The following is a 17790-nucleotide window of genomic DNA, read 5'->3' as shown; positions in this document are numbered from 1 at the left end:
CATTCAAATTGAAAGCGTGTCCCCTTTAAGTCTTGGATGCCAACTGGTTTTTCAGTTGACAAAGTTATAAAAATGTAACTGTACTTTTTCAGTACAACAAATGACCACTAAAAAGAACATTTCCTTTGATTTCTCCTCTGGATATGATTACCATCAATGCCATCCTCATTTATGAGAATACATGGCCCTTTGTACTACAAGATCATGACACACTATTCTGTAACAATTTGCCTCATGCAGTCATCTGTTTCATCTCTCAGTGACACATTTTGGAATTTTCTGCAACAGCTATTTGAATTGTGTTTTGCACAGAAAATGCACAGTGAATAATTCTGATCAACCTACTCTCTGAAAAACAGTACATGCAGTAAACTTTCTTTATTACAAGTATTTGGAAATAGACAGTGACAGCCAAAATACTGTTCTACTGCGGCAGCTGCCCATTGTTAGAGCAAATAATGTAAAACAGAGACATTTACTCCCTGCAACTGCCCACCAAGAAACAGTTTTCATAAGGCCCCAGCCCTTTATTCCAGATAATCAGAGATTACGAGCACTCAAAAGAGTAGGAAAGGAAGAAACCAATGAACAAGAGTTAATCACAACACCCTAAATTTTGGCATGCTGGGTTCCAGCACCAATCACTCTGATATGAACATGAAAGTGCTAAGTACTTTTCTTACCCTCCAAATTTTTGCTTTGTACCCCTTACAAACATGAACATATATTTCCTCTACAGATTTTATCCTCTTCCATTTGGCAAGTGTTGATTTTTCTGAAGTCTTCAATGCAGCTTAAACTTAACATGGCTCTTTTAGTTGTAACTTTTATCTTATTACAGTAAAAAGATGGTGAAAAGATTTTTGTTAACGTGTTCCTTCTGATTTTTTGCTTGGCCCTGCTGTCAAGAGCAAAAGTATCACAATACTTAATAGCCATTGTTTATGCATGATTATTTACTTTTATTATGATAACTTGGTGAGTATGTGGTACAACCTTAAAATGTAAATTTAAATATAGAGGAGAATGTTATAAAATTTTCCAAAATAGGTCAAATTTTACATCCAAGCTATTTAACTGTTTTCCTTTAATGAACCAGAAATGCAGATGAACTAATCAAACTGGATTAAATATTGGCTCTTCAATACTAGAATTCTCTAAGATCATCTGATGTTTTTGTCTTGAAAGGTGCTGAGATCAATGCCGCTGAGTGGGGGACACTCCATTTTACAGAAAGTGTTCAGCACCTTGCAGAATAGAACCCTACATTTTTTAAACTCCACGGCACTGATTCAGGAAACACTTACACATCTATTTAAGTGCATCCCTATTCAAGACAGCACTTCAGTGATTGCTTAACTCATAGCAAGTACATAGCTCCTATTGATTGTACTGAATAGTGATGCATTCCTGAATTGGGGCCTACGTGATGGTACTGAGACCTTTGCGCTGAAAGTGTGAAATGTGGTGAAATTAAGTTAATCAATCTTGAAGGACTTCAGGAATCTTGTGCAAATAGATGTGAAATTTCTCTCTTATTTTCATAATTTGTCTCCAAAATCATCATCTAAAATTGTCGAATGACAAACAACAATTTTAGCATTCACTCTGGTGCTCTGCCTACGCTGCTAGCATTAGAATTGCAACTGAGATTCAAGCAAAACAGAAGGTGTGGAAAGTTTCCACTGTATTATGCTTTGTTCCTTTTTTTAAATAAAAGAAAAAAGATGGAAAACTATTTTTGAAAATTCTATTAACCAATAAAACCACATTTTATTGCTGGATTAAGGAAAAGCACATATAACTTGTATATCACAACAGTGTTTCACTGTAACACAAGGCCATTGTTGGCTTTTGTGTAATTACGAACAGACAAACACTTATGTTCAAATGCCCTACTGAGCCTCCATTTCAACGTGTACAAATCACTTGCTCCTACATTTTTGTGCAATGTCACCTGCGCACACAAATGATGGGTTTTACACATGTAAATTCCATCATCTGTATGAACAGAAAACAGCTCACAAAAACTCTGCATGCAAAGATATTCAGCGAGTGTAAATCAATGGAGCTACACTGATTTTATCCCTACCTCCGTGTTTTAAAATGCAGCCTGTAATCATTTCCTTAGATGCAACAGTCAAACCTGGAAGTGAAACAATATTGCTTTATAATTATAGTATAGTTTTCTTTCAGCAAGTAAAATATGGCAGATATGAGATAAACATATGCACTTCCAAAGAAAACGAAAAGTCCGTAGTTTTCCATTGAACTTCAATTTAATTTGTGTTTTTTTTTTTGTGGATAGAAAATCACTTTTCACAGGGTTCATTTTTTGCCCTGCCATCCATGACAATGAGCCAAGTCTCTGAAGTAACAGTCACGCTTTGGGTTTCTCTGACAATCAGGGGCTGGATGAAAATGACATCCCAGAGCACAAATTGGTACCTTTGTGTGAGGAGATACCAAAATAGTGGCACATTAGGCTGGGAGATTGGCTAGCTTGAGTGCCAGGAAGAGTGTCAAGGATTAATTTATTTTTTAACTTTTTACTTCCTCATGCTGCTGGCTAAGAGCTTTCCTGGTCACTTTTCATCATATACTACTTGGTATATTTTTCATTTGGAACAAGGTTTGGAATTAGTAGCAGCCTGGCTTTTCCCACCTTATGACAAAGTTGGAAGTATACTGCAGGTGTATTAAGTCTGCAGGTTTAGTTTTAGTTTCATTCATGTCTTCTTCGTATGTATCGGAGGTACTCTGACTTGACTGCTTTTATTTCATTCCCCTTTCCAGGGATGCCTGGGCAAATTTCCTTAATAAGTAGTCAAGGATGACTACTTATAAGCCTCTTACTAGCTTGGTTGGTCAGTATTGTATTGACTTAACATATGGTGATGACAACACAGGAGACAATTACACTGGCATAGTGAGGATGGACATATCTTTTTTAACATGGCATACAGGTTAATACCACTCAAAATCTTTCTCTGTTAGAAGGAAAAATGGGTATGTCTTGGGCAATAGTGGATAATAATCATGATATAGCGTCAGAGGCAAAAGTGAACTGAAATGCTTTAACGAATAATACTGTTTAACTTTCAAAATCCTTAATGGAGTGTGAAAAATTTTTAAATGACAAAAATTCATTTAAAACAAATTGGCTCATCCTTTTTTCCTGCCTCATTCATAATTTTGTGCTTTTCTTACAGGGTTTGGGAACATCGCAAACACTGAGAGCCCTGGAAAGAATTCAGCTTCCTGCAGTGTTTGAGGTGCTGGCAATATAACTGCAAAAGTTGCAGCAAAACATATTAAAACATCAAATGGCTGAACTCAAGTCAAGCAAAAACTAGGACAGTACAGCATACCGGAGCTTAATCTTGCATCCCTACTCTTGCAAGTACCCCACTGAATTCAATGAAACCCATGAGTGAGGGCTATAGGGTCAGGTCCTTTCTTTGTGGTGGGCATGTCTACACATGCATCTGCTAATGAACTGGGATCGCAAACAATTTTTGATCTGCATTTCAGTTCACTTTTAACACATTATCAGTTCACTTTTAACATGTTATCAGTTCATCTTCATTGTTAAAAAACACGGGATCTTTTTTGCATGTCTGTATAGGACTAACACCCATTACAAAACTGGACTCTTTGTAAGCTACACTGGAGCTAAACAATTAGGCAGTGGCTATACATATAAACATGCTAAGAACAAGATACTCTACTTAGCGGATATTAACTCTCACTCACTAGACATGCTAAAGGTCTTCCTGTTTCACCTGATATACATACAGGTTAGTGTGGTACTGGCTAATATCTCCCACACTGGGTCAGGCAATACCTTCTTTTAGGGGCTGCCATAAACAGAAACAAACATGCAATTCTCTTTTTGAGATGGAGCACAGGGTAGGGCAGAGGTGGAGGGTGGAACAAGGAGATAGCAAAACACAATTTGTTTCCTATTACTGAAGCCCCATTTGGAGTCAGAGCCATTGTCAGGCACAAATAAATAAAATAGCCAAAAATTCTGAAGACCCCCAGTGTGGATCTGATGGTATCACATGGCCTTGAATGGGCGCAATGCTGTCTGTCCTTTCACTACTAAAATTGCACGGCCACATAATTTTATCACTGTCATGGAGATGTATAAGGTAAACACTGACTACATTTGGCAGACGTGCTGATCCATAAACCCTGCACGCAGCCAAGTCAGCAGCAAAGACCACTCAAACAATCAAAGGACAAGCCTGGTGTAAGATCTGCTGCCACTGTAAGGGTGCAGAAATCAACTGAATTTTTTTTTTAAGTTAAGCAACTGTATCTCCAAAGGTGCAGGATCTGGCCCAGGATATCACTAACCTGGATCTATAGTAGTGTATTGAACAATGGTGAACACAACAGCTCTATGATAATGAAAAGCCCAACGACATGCATGCTATTCCTATTGACGTCACTAGTTATGCAGCGGTTGGGGTGCTGTGATTTCTTCAATAGCTGTTCTGCAATCAGAGAAAGTAACTGAAAGGGCAGCTATTCGCCTTTTTTTTTTATCGCTAATTCTAAAAATAAAAATGGTGTACTTTATGCACACTCCATGGCTGATACAGTATATTACTTATTTTTTATTCTTTCTACTTACATAATGTGGGGAGGAGAGCTCAACTTTCTGGTTCCTTTTTAATTATAGTTTTGGTTACTCTTGAAAATTGTTTTTTGTTCTCATGAGGAGGAGGGAAGTTGTTAGAGGGAGAAGGGGAAAGAGAACACAGCCCCTTCAGGGAAGACTGTATGTTCCCCTAGGAGGGGGAGAGCCCCTCCTATTCATGTTCCGTCTTCTTGTCCTCTGTACTATATAAGATTAAGAGGGAAGCTGCCCACTGAAAGGGATTAGAGGCATTCTCCTTCTAAATATTCAGTACCTCAGAGAGAAAGAGGTGCAAAAAGCAAAATCCACAAATCAAAAGCAACTTACAAGAGATGAAACATATTCAAGGGAAGAGAAATCAATGCCAGCCTTGACTATTTTCTCAGTTCCTGAAATTTTATTATTTAGATCTAAGCACCAAGAAGAGTTTCAAAAGACACATACACAAAACAACTGCCCATATTACCAACTTCCAAATGCATCTCTTTATCCTCTTAAAAAAAACTATCCTTTGATTACAGACATTAGAAAAAGAACACTCTCTTAGATTATCTAGTCTACATCCTTGCCAGTACATGGTTATTTTCTATAATATATTCTATTCTGTTTGGTTTTAAATGATATATTTGTATCCAAAATAAAGAATAAGAGTCTAAAGATTTTACGAGGATGTGTATTATCAAGGAGTAGAAGCTCAAAGAGGAGAGTAACTTCCTCCTCAGAGTCCCTCACAGAAACACACAAGGTCAAAACCTAAATCCAACTTCTGCCTCACAACCAAATGTGTTCCACCTGATCCAAACAAGCTGTATTTGGGAACCAAAGTTTTTTGGAGCAGTAGAAAAGCATGCATTAAAAGTAGTGAGGAAAGAGGAGACTTTGATGAAGTTGGGCAAACAGTGTGCATTATATAGGCAAGCTTCAAACAAATAATAGATAAAATATTCACCCATTGGATTCAGCATTATTGCTCCAAAAGAGGTGTTCTTAGCACAATGTGTTACGACGAGAGATATTTCTGGCCCAACACTTGACTGAATGAGCGCCAGGTCTACTGAAAAAAGTTATTCCAGGCTTCATAGGATATCATTGATATGAAAATGTGGAACCACAATGAGATAGCTCAATGGCTTCACAGATGCCTGTTAACATTAAGGTCTCAGTGCAAAGGCTAGTACGCAAGATTACACAGGTGACATACTCCTTGCAGTTCGTTATATAAAGAACAAATCTTACTCACTTCTGACCAAATACACACACACACACTCCCCCACACCCACTCAAATTTCATGCTATTCTAAAGGAAAAGACTATTTTTCATATCCAGCACTGAAATTTCAAACACAGGACAAGTCTTGCATTAAAAATACATGCAGAAATTTATGATTTTTTTTTTGCATCATCTTTTGGGCTCATGCTTCTGGGATGAACAAAATGGGTATAGTTTCCTTTTCATTATTATTTTTAATATCATGCATGCTGGAACACAGCAGAGTATTATCATTCAAAATCAGGGAGGGGTTCACAGTACTTTGTGGCATGCATGTCAGTGAAGAGAGGGGGTTCTGGCTGTGAACTAGCTTCCCAGCTGTGTCATATTACCTGAACTGTCATGAACAAGCCAGTTTATTCATTCCACAGCCACATCCGCACAGTGAGTCTGCATTTATAGTCAGAGCAGCATTTTGATTGTTGCTACCCTGCTTGTGCAGGGAATCTGTACAGTATCAGAAGACCTGTCTTTGTATCATCCCTATGGTGGAAAATAGTTCTGAGAGTACGTCTGCACTGAAATCGGAGGTGTGATTGCAGCTCAGCTAGGCATACCCATGCTAGCCTTAATCCAGCTAGCAGAGATAAAAACATCAGTGAAGATGCTGTGGCACAGACCCCTGTGTGGTCCAGCAACATGAGTATGTACCCAGGGCTCCAGATGGGCTTGCACAACTTCACTGCTATTTTCAGCCACGCTATTTAGATTAAAACTAGTGCAGGTATGCCTACCTGAGCTACAATCACACCTATGGCAGCAGTGTAGCCACACTCTGAGTGTAGCACAAAGGCTAAAAAAGTGCAGTTCACATGTTGCTTATTTTCCAAAAAAGAAGATTTAAGAACATGGGGCAAATTCCTTCTGCTCTCTAGTAACTCCCAGAATCTTGGTTTAGTGAGATAAAGGCAAAAACTACACCTAGCTACTTCTCCCTCTAACAAAAAAACAAAACTGGCACAGAACAGATAGCACAGGAGTCAAACCTGGTCTAGTTTAGGCATATGAATGCTGATGGTGGAAACATAGGCCTGGTCTACACTGGGGGGAGGGGAGGGGAAATCGATCTAAGATAGGCAACTTCAGCTATGAGAATAGCATAGCTGAAATCGACATACTTTAGATCGACTTAAATCACTTACTTCACGTCCTCGCGGCGCGAGATCAACGGCCGCCGCTCCCCCGTCGACTGCGCTTCCGCCTCTTGCTGTGGTGGAGTTCCGGAGTCAACGGCAGAGCGATCGGGGATCGATCACTACCTGCCGATCCAGCGGGTAATGTAGACGTACCCATAGATATTAAGCTATCCAGGCCTGATCTTTCAGTGCAGCTTAGGAGAGGGAATGCACAGTTTACCCTTTGTACACCACTGTTCCTGGGCTGTCTAGATGCCATGCTACTTCTCACTGTAATTTTATGCAGTCTTAAGCTAATTTATAATGATTCCCAAAAGCCCAAGGAGTTGTTTCTTTGCTGACTGAATGCCACTTGAAGCTCCCCCTCTGCTTGGAGAATCCTTCAGTAGCTGACTAAGCTCCATACGTTCTTGTGTGTGTATTACGTGAATATATAGGAATGTTGGATTTGCCATACCAGATCAGACTACTCATGCAACAAGTCTAGTATCTTGCACTTAGCGTAGGCCAGTATGTAATGCCTCAGAGACAGGCAAAATAAAAAAAAATCATGATGCACTTAGCCAATTGTGCAGTGCTGCACATCGGGGGAAAGGAGGAAATCCTGATGACTGCAGGAATTCAGTTCATGCTCCAAGGTTGAGGACTGGTTGACTATATCTTATAGGATTAGAATATTAAAGAGTCAAAAGCACATGTGCACCTATCTGCACCCTTTTTGGTGAAGTGTTTGCTTTGAGAGAGTTCTCAAGTTTCTGATATGTAGGGATGAGAAAGTGAGAGTAAAGTAGTAACAGTCCACTGACTAAATCAAAACTCTACATAGCAGCTGAGACGTTTGTTGAACATAAGCTCTTTTTGCAAATGGAAACACAGACGATCTTTGTGGTTGAGTTCTGTGATGAAGTGGGAATTTTTTGTAATATTTTTATGAAACCCGCATGTTCCTCAGTTTCCCCTATTTGCATCAATTGTTACATAGTTAGCATACTCTGTCTGCTCTCGGGGCAGGCTAAGACACTGAGATGAATGTCACCTAGCTGTCTGGACCTTAATTCCCATATGAGTGGAGCATCTGAGAAGACAATGGCAAATCCAATCATCAGGACATTGACACCTAGCAACAAAAATGACCCAGAGAGAGATAGACTTTGTCGTCTCTCAGCAGGGGGGCTGAGCCGCATCTTCCCAGCTTGGGCGCTAAGGACTGTGGGAAGGAGGGTATGAGGTTGAAGTATGTGGGAAGCAGTCAGGGCACACACCTGGGAGTCCGACAAAGGAGATCAGATAGACAGGGAGACAGAATGTGAACAATGCTTGACTGGGCTCTGGTTACCCAGAAGGGACTATGCTGTAACCTTCATTTCTCTATGCTAACTAAGGACTTCCTATGCTGTGTTCCAATAGACTAATAAACCCTACTGTTTGAAAACTCTAGCTGTGGATGCTTTCGGAGGTGCATTGCTCCCTAAGATTGTATGAGTCTCCCTTAGGGGTCTGTCTCAGTGGGACTTACTGAACAGAACTCACGGTGTGAAACAGGAGTGCGGAAGGCCCGAAGGTTCAGTCTGAGATGGTGAAGCAGCATGGCTTATGCTGGAGGAGGAGTGAGATACCGAGGAGGGTCTGGCACACTGAAGGGGTCCTCCTTGAAACTCTTCCAAAGCTAGGGCGTAGCACTGAACTTGTGGCTCCGTGACAAGTACTCCTCCATTTTACTTAATAAGCATACAGTTCTTTAAGCAAAATTCTCCATACGTTCTAGTGTCTGAATGAGTAAAACAAATCCACCACAAACTGATAACCGGGGCACAAATCATGTGTACTTTAAAATGGTAATTTGCAACTTTCAGTTCACAGTATATTGATTACTACTAAATCAGGCCCCAATCTGAAATTAAATCCAAGTTTATGCACCCCTGCCAGTGTGCAGCCCTGCTACAGTATTACTTAGCAAAGGACTTAACTTTGGTTCCTGAAGTTGTTTAAAATAAGCATAATATGTAAAAATAGTCCAAATGAAGCACTCTTGTTAAAAAACAACCAAAAGGAAAATCAATGAACAGAACAATGCATGAAGTGTAATTAGAAGTTCAACCTCCTTTCCTAGTCCATTAAATATAGCAGTTTCATTAAACCCCTGATAAATGCAAACAACTAATACATAAGCATAAATGAACAGAAAGACAGGTTTGGGGATGTATTCTACTCTTGATAAGGAGGAGAAATGGAAGAGCACTTAGAGAATATGCTCTTTATTGTGCACTTGATAATCTGTAGAAAATTAAGGTACCACGTATTTTAATTACATTTACATAATAATGGAAAACAGATTTAGAGCCAGCTATTGAGAAGTACATGGAACTGCTGTTCACAGGCTCAGTCTGTTCACATTACATTAAATTTAGTTGTCCTAAATATTATTCCTAAATATTAATCAGTGCCTTTCTTTCCAAAATACAACAGTTTGTAAGAGAAAGAAATTCAATCATATTTCAACTCCTGGTATAGAGTAATGAATCTTACTGATGTATTTTTTTTTTATATTGCAAGAGGTATGTTTTAAAATACCTGACCTCAGAACACTGCAGAACTAAAGGATCAATGGGAATGGCATATTGTATTGTATATCTGCTTTCAGAACACCACAATATTGCATGAAACCATCCACTGTTGAAGAAGTGAAAAATGTGAACTAAAATTCTCTCCCACCAACAGACGTTCATCCAATAAAAGATTATTAGATAATATTTGAAAAATAAACGATACAGAAAATTTGAAGCGTCAGTTATTGGTCATTGGGGGTAACATACAGTGTATAGGGGGATGTTAGTATTTTGGTGTTGGGCAGCACACATAATATATACAGATTGCAATGTCCCCAATGGGGGGGGGGTAAACGGTGGGCAGGACCAAGATACAGCCGACAAGTGGTGAGGGTCCATCACTCATACAGAAAGTAGAGACACTCATGGGTGTAAGTAAGTGGGCTGGGTAATGGGGATGGGGTGACCCTCACGTGGTGGGATTCAGTTAGGTTCGGTGGGTTCAGGGCTCGGGGATAAAGTCCAGCAGGGGGGGGTTTATAGGTCTCTTCCCCCTTGTGGGTGCACGAGGTCTCCCCGGTTCACTCCCGGTATTGGCGGTGGCCGGTGATGTGCTCTGTGTAGATGTCCCAAGACCAACGAATAGTGTCCGAGACCATTAGGCATCTCATGAGCCGCGTGTAATGACTGCCTACCCCACAGGTCCTCAGCACACGTTTGTTACATGGGTCTCAGGCACCCAGGGCCCCAACGAGCAGAGCGTTGGTGTGCACCTCGTAGCCCTTTGACTGCAGGGTGTCAGCCAGGGGGGCTTTTTCGAGCTTGCGGGCTCGGGCTTCACGGAAGGCCAGGGTCCTGTTCTCAAATGGAATCGTTACGTCGACCAGGATGATCTTTTTCCAACCTCGTCCATGACGATGATGTCTGGGCGCAGCGGGCTGTCGGTGCCTAGGACGGCGCGGTTGACGGTGACCTCTCCCAGGCGCGGGTCGATGGCCTTCACTAGGTGGTCCTGGACGGCGTTGTGGCGCAGCTGCCAGGCTCCGGCATGGGGCTTGCAGCAGCATAGGACGTGGGGCAGGGTTTCGGCGACGTACGCGCACTTCCTGCAGCATTTGTCCCGGTTCCCGTGGCGGATGGCTCCATTGAGGGGGACGCAATTCAGCCGGGCGCGGTGTATGAACCGCCAGTCGGGAGGAAGTGGTTGCTGGAATCCCACTTGCTGGTCACCTCGAAGGCCTTACCCTGGTCCGTTTTTTTCTTCAGGGTGACCACGTAGAGCACGTGGACGGCGGCCTTCAGGGATCTCTCCAGCACGCCTCTGGCTCCGGGGGTGACGATGGTGTTGTCCTTCGTTCCGATCCACGGTATCAGGACTCCCAGCTCCTGCCGTTCCTCGCACCATTCCCAGCAGCAGCCCAGTCGCTTCCCCAGTCAGCGCGTGGCGTTGCGGGCGCGGGACCACAGTGAGGCGAGATCGCCCCTGTCCCGGGCAAATTCGCCGTCCAGGGAGCCGCTCAGAAAGGTGGCCACATCTCGGTCGGAGGGAGGTCTGCCGATTCGTTTCTCGGTGGCGGCGTGCAGGGCAGTCATTGCGACGTTCTTCACCTTGGAGTCCAGGCACGTCAGGAGGCGAAAGGCGTGCGTGACGACCGCGATGTCGCACAGGTCTCCCATGCGGGGGACGCTGGCACCACCGTGCCTGTGCTTGATGTATATGAGCTCGTTGCTGGCTCTCTGGGGCAGGGACAGCCATTATTACTTCACCACTTTATCTCTGAAGAAAAGCCGACTTTGGCTGGCTGATCTGTATTTCATAGCTGTTATAAGGACTCAGTATGTGGGAGTTAATTGTATTAGTTATCTTAAATAGCAACCTGATTAATTTTGCACTTCAAAGTTATTAACCACCTTAGTGTACACAATTCACTGGAGAATGAATGAATTTAATCCTTCTTTTCAGAAACAAAGGGAACAAGAATAATCCCTTGTTTTTTAACTTTTAAATAGATAACTTCTTAAATTCTTAATTATGAAAACGGTATATTAGAGAGGCACTTTAATTACGGATGGCTAGAAGTTTCCTTTACAAACCCCTATTTTAAGGGGATTTTAATTAGGATTTAAGAATTAACTCTGGTTAACCACATGCCATAAAAGTCTCAGTCCAAAAGCTTCTTTTTATTCTTTTAAAGTTTGTACAAGATCAGTCTGACCTAAAGAAACCAGGTCAAAAATTATCCCCAGTTATTTGAAAGGCTGAACTTGTTATTTGCAGCTACAATTTAAAACATTTTGCTTCTAAACTAAATTTGGAAGGCCATTAATGTATATGGTGGTCGGTAGATTTTGGTATTTTACCAAACAAGCCTTCCTCCGCCCCCACCCAATAAACAAAAAAACAAAAACAAAAAATCAGCTTGAGAATGACCATAATGTTTCAAAAATTCTACAGATATATACATGCTTGTACTGACCCTGTCAAACGCAGCAATAATTTATCTTTTTAAGTCTTTTAATTTCAACAAAATACATTATTGTACAATATCAATAATACGTTCAAAAATCTGAGTATGTGTTTAACATGATCCATGTTTAAAAGTCTCACCTGTTTGTAAAACAGGAGAGGAGAGGAAAAAAAGGAGGTGGAATTACATTCCACACTTCCAATGAGTAGTGCACACATTTAATAAAGCAGAGCTTTTAAAATTACCCAATACTTGCTAGTGTATTAAACAGAAGTTGGTTGACAAGACATTACAATTAAATACATGTAACCTTTCTGCCAGGTGTAGACATCAGCAACAAGGGCCAGGCTCAATATCTTGAGGTTCCTCTTAACAATACAAAACAGGACCAGTTTGAGCCCCCACCCAGTAATCTGGGAAAATTTACCACCACCCTGGGCGCCTCTAAGAGGCAATACTTTCCCACTCACAAGCACTGAGTGTGTATAACAAAAGAGAACTCTTATGAAAAGGGAAAGAGAACTCAGCATTAATTTGGGAAAATATCACAACCACATTTAAAAAGCATGTAACCCTAAGCAAACCTGACCCCACAGTGCATTGGATAGTGTCCTTTGTCTCAGTTTCCCATCTTGCAGGAACACATTTGTATTGTGTTGTGACTTTTCCCTGTAACACTTCGCTCCCCACTCCCTCTACTGCACCCCACTCACAGTTAGTGAATACCCAGAGTGCTGAGGTGCATTCACGTGGGTTCACCTCCCACCGCTGGGGAGGGGGCTGGAGTTTGAGCAATGCCTCTGCTGCCACTGCTCCTGCCACTTTCTGAGGTTCCATCACTTAAACCAGCACTTAGTGATTTCAGCAGGGAGCCTCACAGCCAATGCAATCTCTGTGGTGTCTTCTACTGTCCTCACACAAAGTCTAAGGCTTAGCCCCTAAATCTGCTCTACAGTGATCTCGACTCTAGGAATCACCACCCAGAAAACAAGGACTCTCAATTGAGTCTAATCAGCTCTGCCATAAAACGCTGGAGAGCAACAGATCAAAATAGCGTCTAGGACTATTTAGGCAGAGTCCACTCGACCAAGTAGGGAAACCTATTCCCACCTTCTCTTCACTGGGAGTTGGCATCTCCTGTCCCCTGCTTAGCAAGTGAGGTTCAGTTTAGGGTGTCCCATTCAATCAGGGTATGCTAAGCACAGTTCTGCTGTCCTTTACCATACAATAAGGATAACAGCATTTCATTACCCCTGCATTCAAATACTAGAGTGATTTGTAATCCAAAATTAGCCCAAAATCGATCATTTTGGCAAAGCGGCTCCATCTCCTGGGCACCTAGGCAAAGTAGGTGCGTCTATGCAAACCCAATCTGCTCCTGAAGTCTTTTCTCCCAGCTCATCACTAGATGTCAGGGGAGAGCTCATTCAGACCCTGCTCACATACAGCACAGAAGCAGTTTAGTCCTTTACGTTGCAGTGGGTCTAGCTGCGCAGGTGTTTTGACAAGGAAGAAAGAACATAATGTGACTTTCACATCCTACGTTGAGTTTGCAGCTCTGACATTTAGAAAAAGCATGTTTTGCTCCAAGACTGAGAAACTGTGATGTAGAAATCATTAAGGGACAAACAAACAAGGAGCTCTACGCTGCCATTCTTAGAGCCAATTTTCAGAGCTGAACCATACCTCAGTACAGCAGGTGTCAAATATTAATTGCCCAGGCATCACAGTGAATAGACCACCACACAGGTTTGGTTAGAAGGAAGGCCATATCTTTTACTAGCTATGATGAAACCGAACGAGGAGAGGAAATGCCAGGCAGCTCTTTCCCACACAAGCTAAACTGGAAGGATAAATCTAGTGCAGCTCACAAACAAATGGCTGTAAAGCCAGAACAATCTTTCAGAGAAGGCTACCACTCAGCCCCTCCTGCTAAATCCACCCAGGCATCAGTGCCAAGCAAGCTCCAGATTCCCCTTTTTTGTGCTAGGGCTGGGGTGAAAGGTGCTTCTTTCTGAGGCCTCCCTTGCTTGTCACATAACAAACAACAATGGTCCAATCAGAAGCCAACCAGGCCAGCATTTGGGACTGTATTGGCCACCTCCGTTAATCTGCACTGGGCACCTGCTAAACAACTGCAAAGCTCCCGAGGGCTCTGAAGGAGAAAAAACTCACCTAGCTTACTACTGATCTGTGAAGTGAACGACATTCTTCCTAGCCTCTTAAAAGGAAACTGGCCAAAACCCAGAGCAAAATGGGAAATCTAGCAGTAGAAACAGGAAAATCACAAAACAACCCGAGAGTGAGGGCTGGTGGGGAAAGAAAACAGGCACGAATGGTAGCAGATCCTCAGAGGAACACTGTGAACTGGACTTCCCAATTGTGGAGGTGCCATTAAGCCAAAGAGCTGTCCATGCAGCTCATGAATGGACCAATCAGGCTGCAGTGGTGGGAGTTGGGTACTGCACTTCTTTCTGCTCTGTCAGTTATTATTTGTTAAGTACTTTATTGTCGAATAAAGCATCAGTCAGTGGGAAACACACACAAACTTTATCACCACTATTTCTGCCATCCTTGTGTTCCTTCTCAGTCTTTGTATTCCTTCTGCATTTCCATCCCTGCAGTAAACCTCAATTCTCACCCAACCTTCATGGGCTTCACTCCCACACCATGGCCTATTCCATCACATAAAATCATCATCAATAAAAGCATTAATGTTAATGTTAAAATAGCACAATAATATTAACGGGGGCATCTCTGAGTCATTATTTTAGACTGCTTGCAGATTCAACATAGCAACACAGCACCTTTTTTTACTGGATTCGCATTTGGAAGCTTTTCTAGTCAGGAGAGCTAGAAACATCTTTTTTAAATGAAAGCTTGGATTCTGCAGAATCTGAATAAGTCATGCAAGTCTCAAAAATGTATCCCAGCAGATTGGATCTGGCTTGAGGCTGGTTGTTTGACACCTATGCTCCTACAGAGAAAAGTAAACACTGCAAATAGAATAGCTCCCTGGGTTTCAATAGCCACATTTTATTACTCACATTTGTAAGGTAGCATATTATGTATATACATATTAATCCGGAAAAAAAGAACTCACCAGAAATATTCTTTCAAGTTGGTCTTGAATGTCTTTCATTCCAGGAAAAGCAGCAACTCCTTGAATCATTTCTACAAAGATACAACCCACTCCCCTATTAAAAAAAAAAAAAGTAAATAATATTAGATTTTCTTGAGATTAAATAATGAATACATTAAACACTTGTCTCTATCACCAGTATTATAACATCATGACATCATGACAACTGGAATGGATGAATGTGTTGAAAACCAATCCAGACCTTTAGATATGTCTCTTTTTCAAACATTTTTTCAAGAAACTATTTCTGCTTAGGTGTCACACTGATAATATATAAAAAGGATCCATTCACCTAGGGTCAAAACCTTGGGCATATTAAGTCAGGCCCCACAGCAGCTTTGAAAAAGATGTGGATTGGTTGCAGGAGGAAGAGGTGCAGCAGCAGAGAAAATATCTCAGACTGAGACAAGCTTCTGTAGTTCCCCAGGGTCTGGCTTTGTCAGTTGGTTCAGGCATTTGTGCATAGCATACCCAGGGAAAGCTACAGCCCCTCATCTGCTTCTCTTCCCTGTGCTCCAAGGGGGATTTGCATCTTCTCCAAGATTTGATGTTCAAGAGCTAAAAACCCTCTTAGGTATCAGTGGGATGCATGATTTGATAGAACATTTTAATTGTGTTTATTTCAATTACATTTTTTTCTAAATGTACTTATTCTTGTCCATGCACACACATTACATATATGCAATATAGATATACACACTCATTTGTGCACATGCACACGAAAGATCATTTTAACAAAATCTGTCACTCCAACAGCTTTATGTGGAGTTATACATATTTTACATATGCGTTAAGCTTTCTCAAAGGCAACTAGAGGATTTAACCATGTTACTACCATTCTTTTCAAATCCAAATTGTGTCCTATAGTCATCTTTGGAAGTCCCAATCTTAACCTTTAATTTAACTTTGTTCTTAGAAGACAAGTGTTTGGAATATAATCATTAAATATTGTTTTTTTCTTATTCATGATGCTGATTATTTATTTAGGGAGCAGCATTTAATTTTAGGTGTCTGTGTATACTGCGAGAAGTGTGTCTGGAAGAAAGTCTCCTAATGAAAACAGATTGCATGTTTTCAGTTAAGCGAGGGAATGTCTCACTGAATACCACTCGGTAAAGATCACCAGCAGAGATCACATTCTTTACTAAGTTCAGAATGGATAGGCCACTACTGAATAATGCAATAATTGTATTTTAAAGGCAACAGGATATGAGCAGATTTATTCAAAAAGAAAGCTTTTATAATACACCATTATTTTCTGATTCTAATTCTCAAAGATTGAATACCTTATGCAAAGATTTTCCTTTACCTCTAGAGAATAAAGGAAAACAACGGACACAGTTCAGATCCATCCCTAGTTGTATTCAGTCAGTTTGAAAAGAAGGAGAATAAAAAATTATGTTCCATATGCCCTTGTTGGTTACTGAAGGTACTGGATTGATTAAACTGCCACTCATCATTTACTCTGGTTAACGCATCATTAGGCACAATATATCTTCGTCAAATACTTATAAACAGTATTTAGATCTCAGGCAAGGAGAAATGCAGAATTCTGGGCAGGAGTTGTTTACTCAAGATAAGAAAAAAACCTGAATTTGATCTGGAGGACAGAGGAGTAGAGTTCTCTTTTTGCAATCAGACAACAGACATTAGATTAAATTAGTTTAAAATTTTAAGAGCATGTACTGGTATCTACAGACAAGCACTTCATGCATGTTTGTATTTGAAATACAATAGAAGATGAAGATTTTAGCAAAGAATTTTATCTATTGCCTCTCAAAATCTTACTTGCATATTTAATAGCAATTGACTCCGGTATGAACTGAAAATTGGATGAAGATCTGTAAGTTAATTATTAATATAGTGCAATGTCAAGTGCTACAAGGACTATTTTAGATATTGTTTGACACCATATTTTTTTATCATCTGGAATAATTTAACGAATGTGTTTTTTATCCCTTAACAAATAAGGCTAAACTGGGAGGTGTTGTTAAACATCACTGATGAGAAAAATAAAGAGACTTATAGGGCTCCATCTTGAGGCTGCTAAGCATTCTGGCTACAACCTACTCAAGCACTTAAGTTCATGTTTAATTTTAAGCACAAGCGCAGTCCCATTCACCCAGCGTATTGCAGGATTGAGCCCTTAGAGAGGACAGAAATATGGGTGGGAAATAACTAAATAAGATTCCTCCTGGGAAAAGGTAAGAAAACACATCTTAGAAAAAATAAACTAAAATACAGATATACAATAGAAGGAAAATATGTGGAAAGCCATAATGCTAAATAAGGATCTTGGGGTAATGGAGCTCATGCAAGTCAATAGGAGTTTTCCCATTGACTTCAACAGACCATAGCAAATAGGAAACTGAGTATCAGTACACAATATGATAGCCAAAAACATTTTTTTAAAATCAAAACCAAAATGTGTTTGTGTTGTATGAGCACAGACACCAAATCTCTATGCAACCACTAAGTCTGTGTACATTTTCAGGCATCCCAAAACAGGAATGTATCAACAAACTGGGGGGGGGGGTGTTTCTTAGCAGAGCAACAAAAACTATTATATTACTGGAA

General features: G+C 40.8%; 1 protein-coding gene across 5 annotated transcripts in view; it reads right to left on the bottom strand.

Annotated features, from left to right (window-relative positions):
- The window catches only part of CDK14 (cyclin dependent kinase 14), a 484579-nt gene that overhangs the window by 173303 nt on the left and 293486 nt on the right, over positions 1 to 17790 (bottom strand). For all 5 annotated transcript variants that reach the window (XM_065583048.1, XM_008169566.4, XM_065583049.1 and 2 more), the window contains one exon: positions 15175 to 15268. In XM_065583048.1, coding sequence (XP_065439120.1) covers positions 15175 to 15268 — 94 coding nt within the window. The remainder of the gene's footprint in view (positions 1 to 15174; positions 15269 to 17790) is intronic.

Source organism: Chrysemys picta, chromosome 2 (assembly GCF_011386835.1).
Source record: "Chrysemys picta bellii isolate R12L10 chromosome 2, ASM1138683v2, whole genome shotgun sequence".
Classification (NCBI taxonomy): domain Eukaryota; kingdom Metazoa; phylum Chordata; order Testudines; family Emydidae; genus Chrysemys; species Chrysemys picta.
This window is presented reverse-complemented; position numbering and strand designations above follow the sequence as displayed.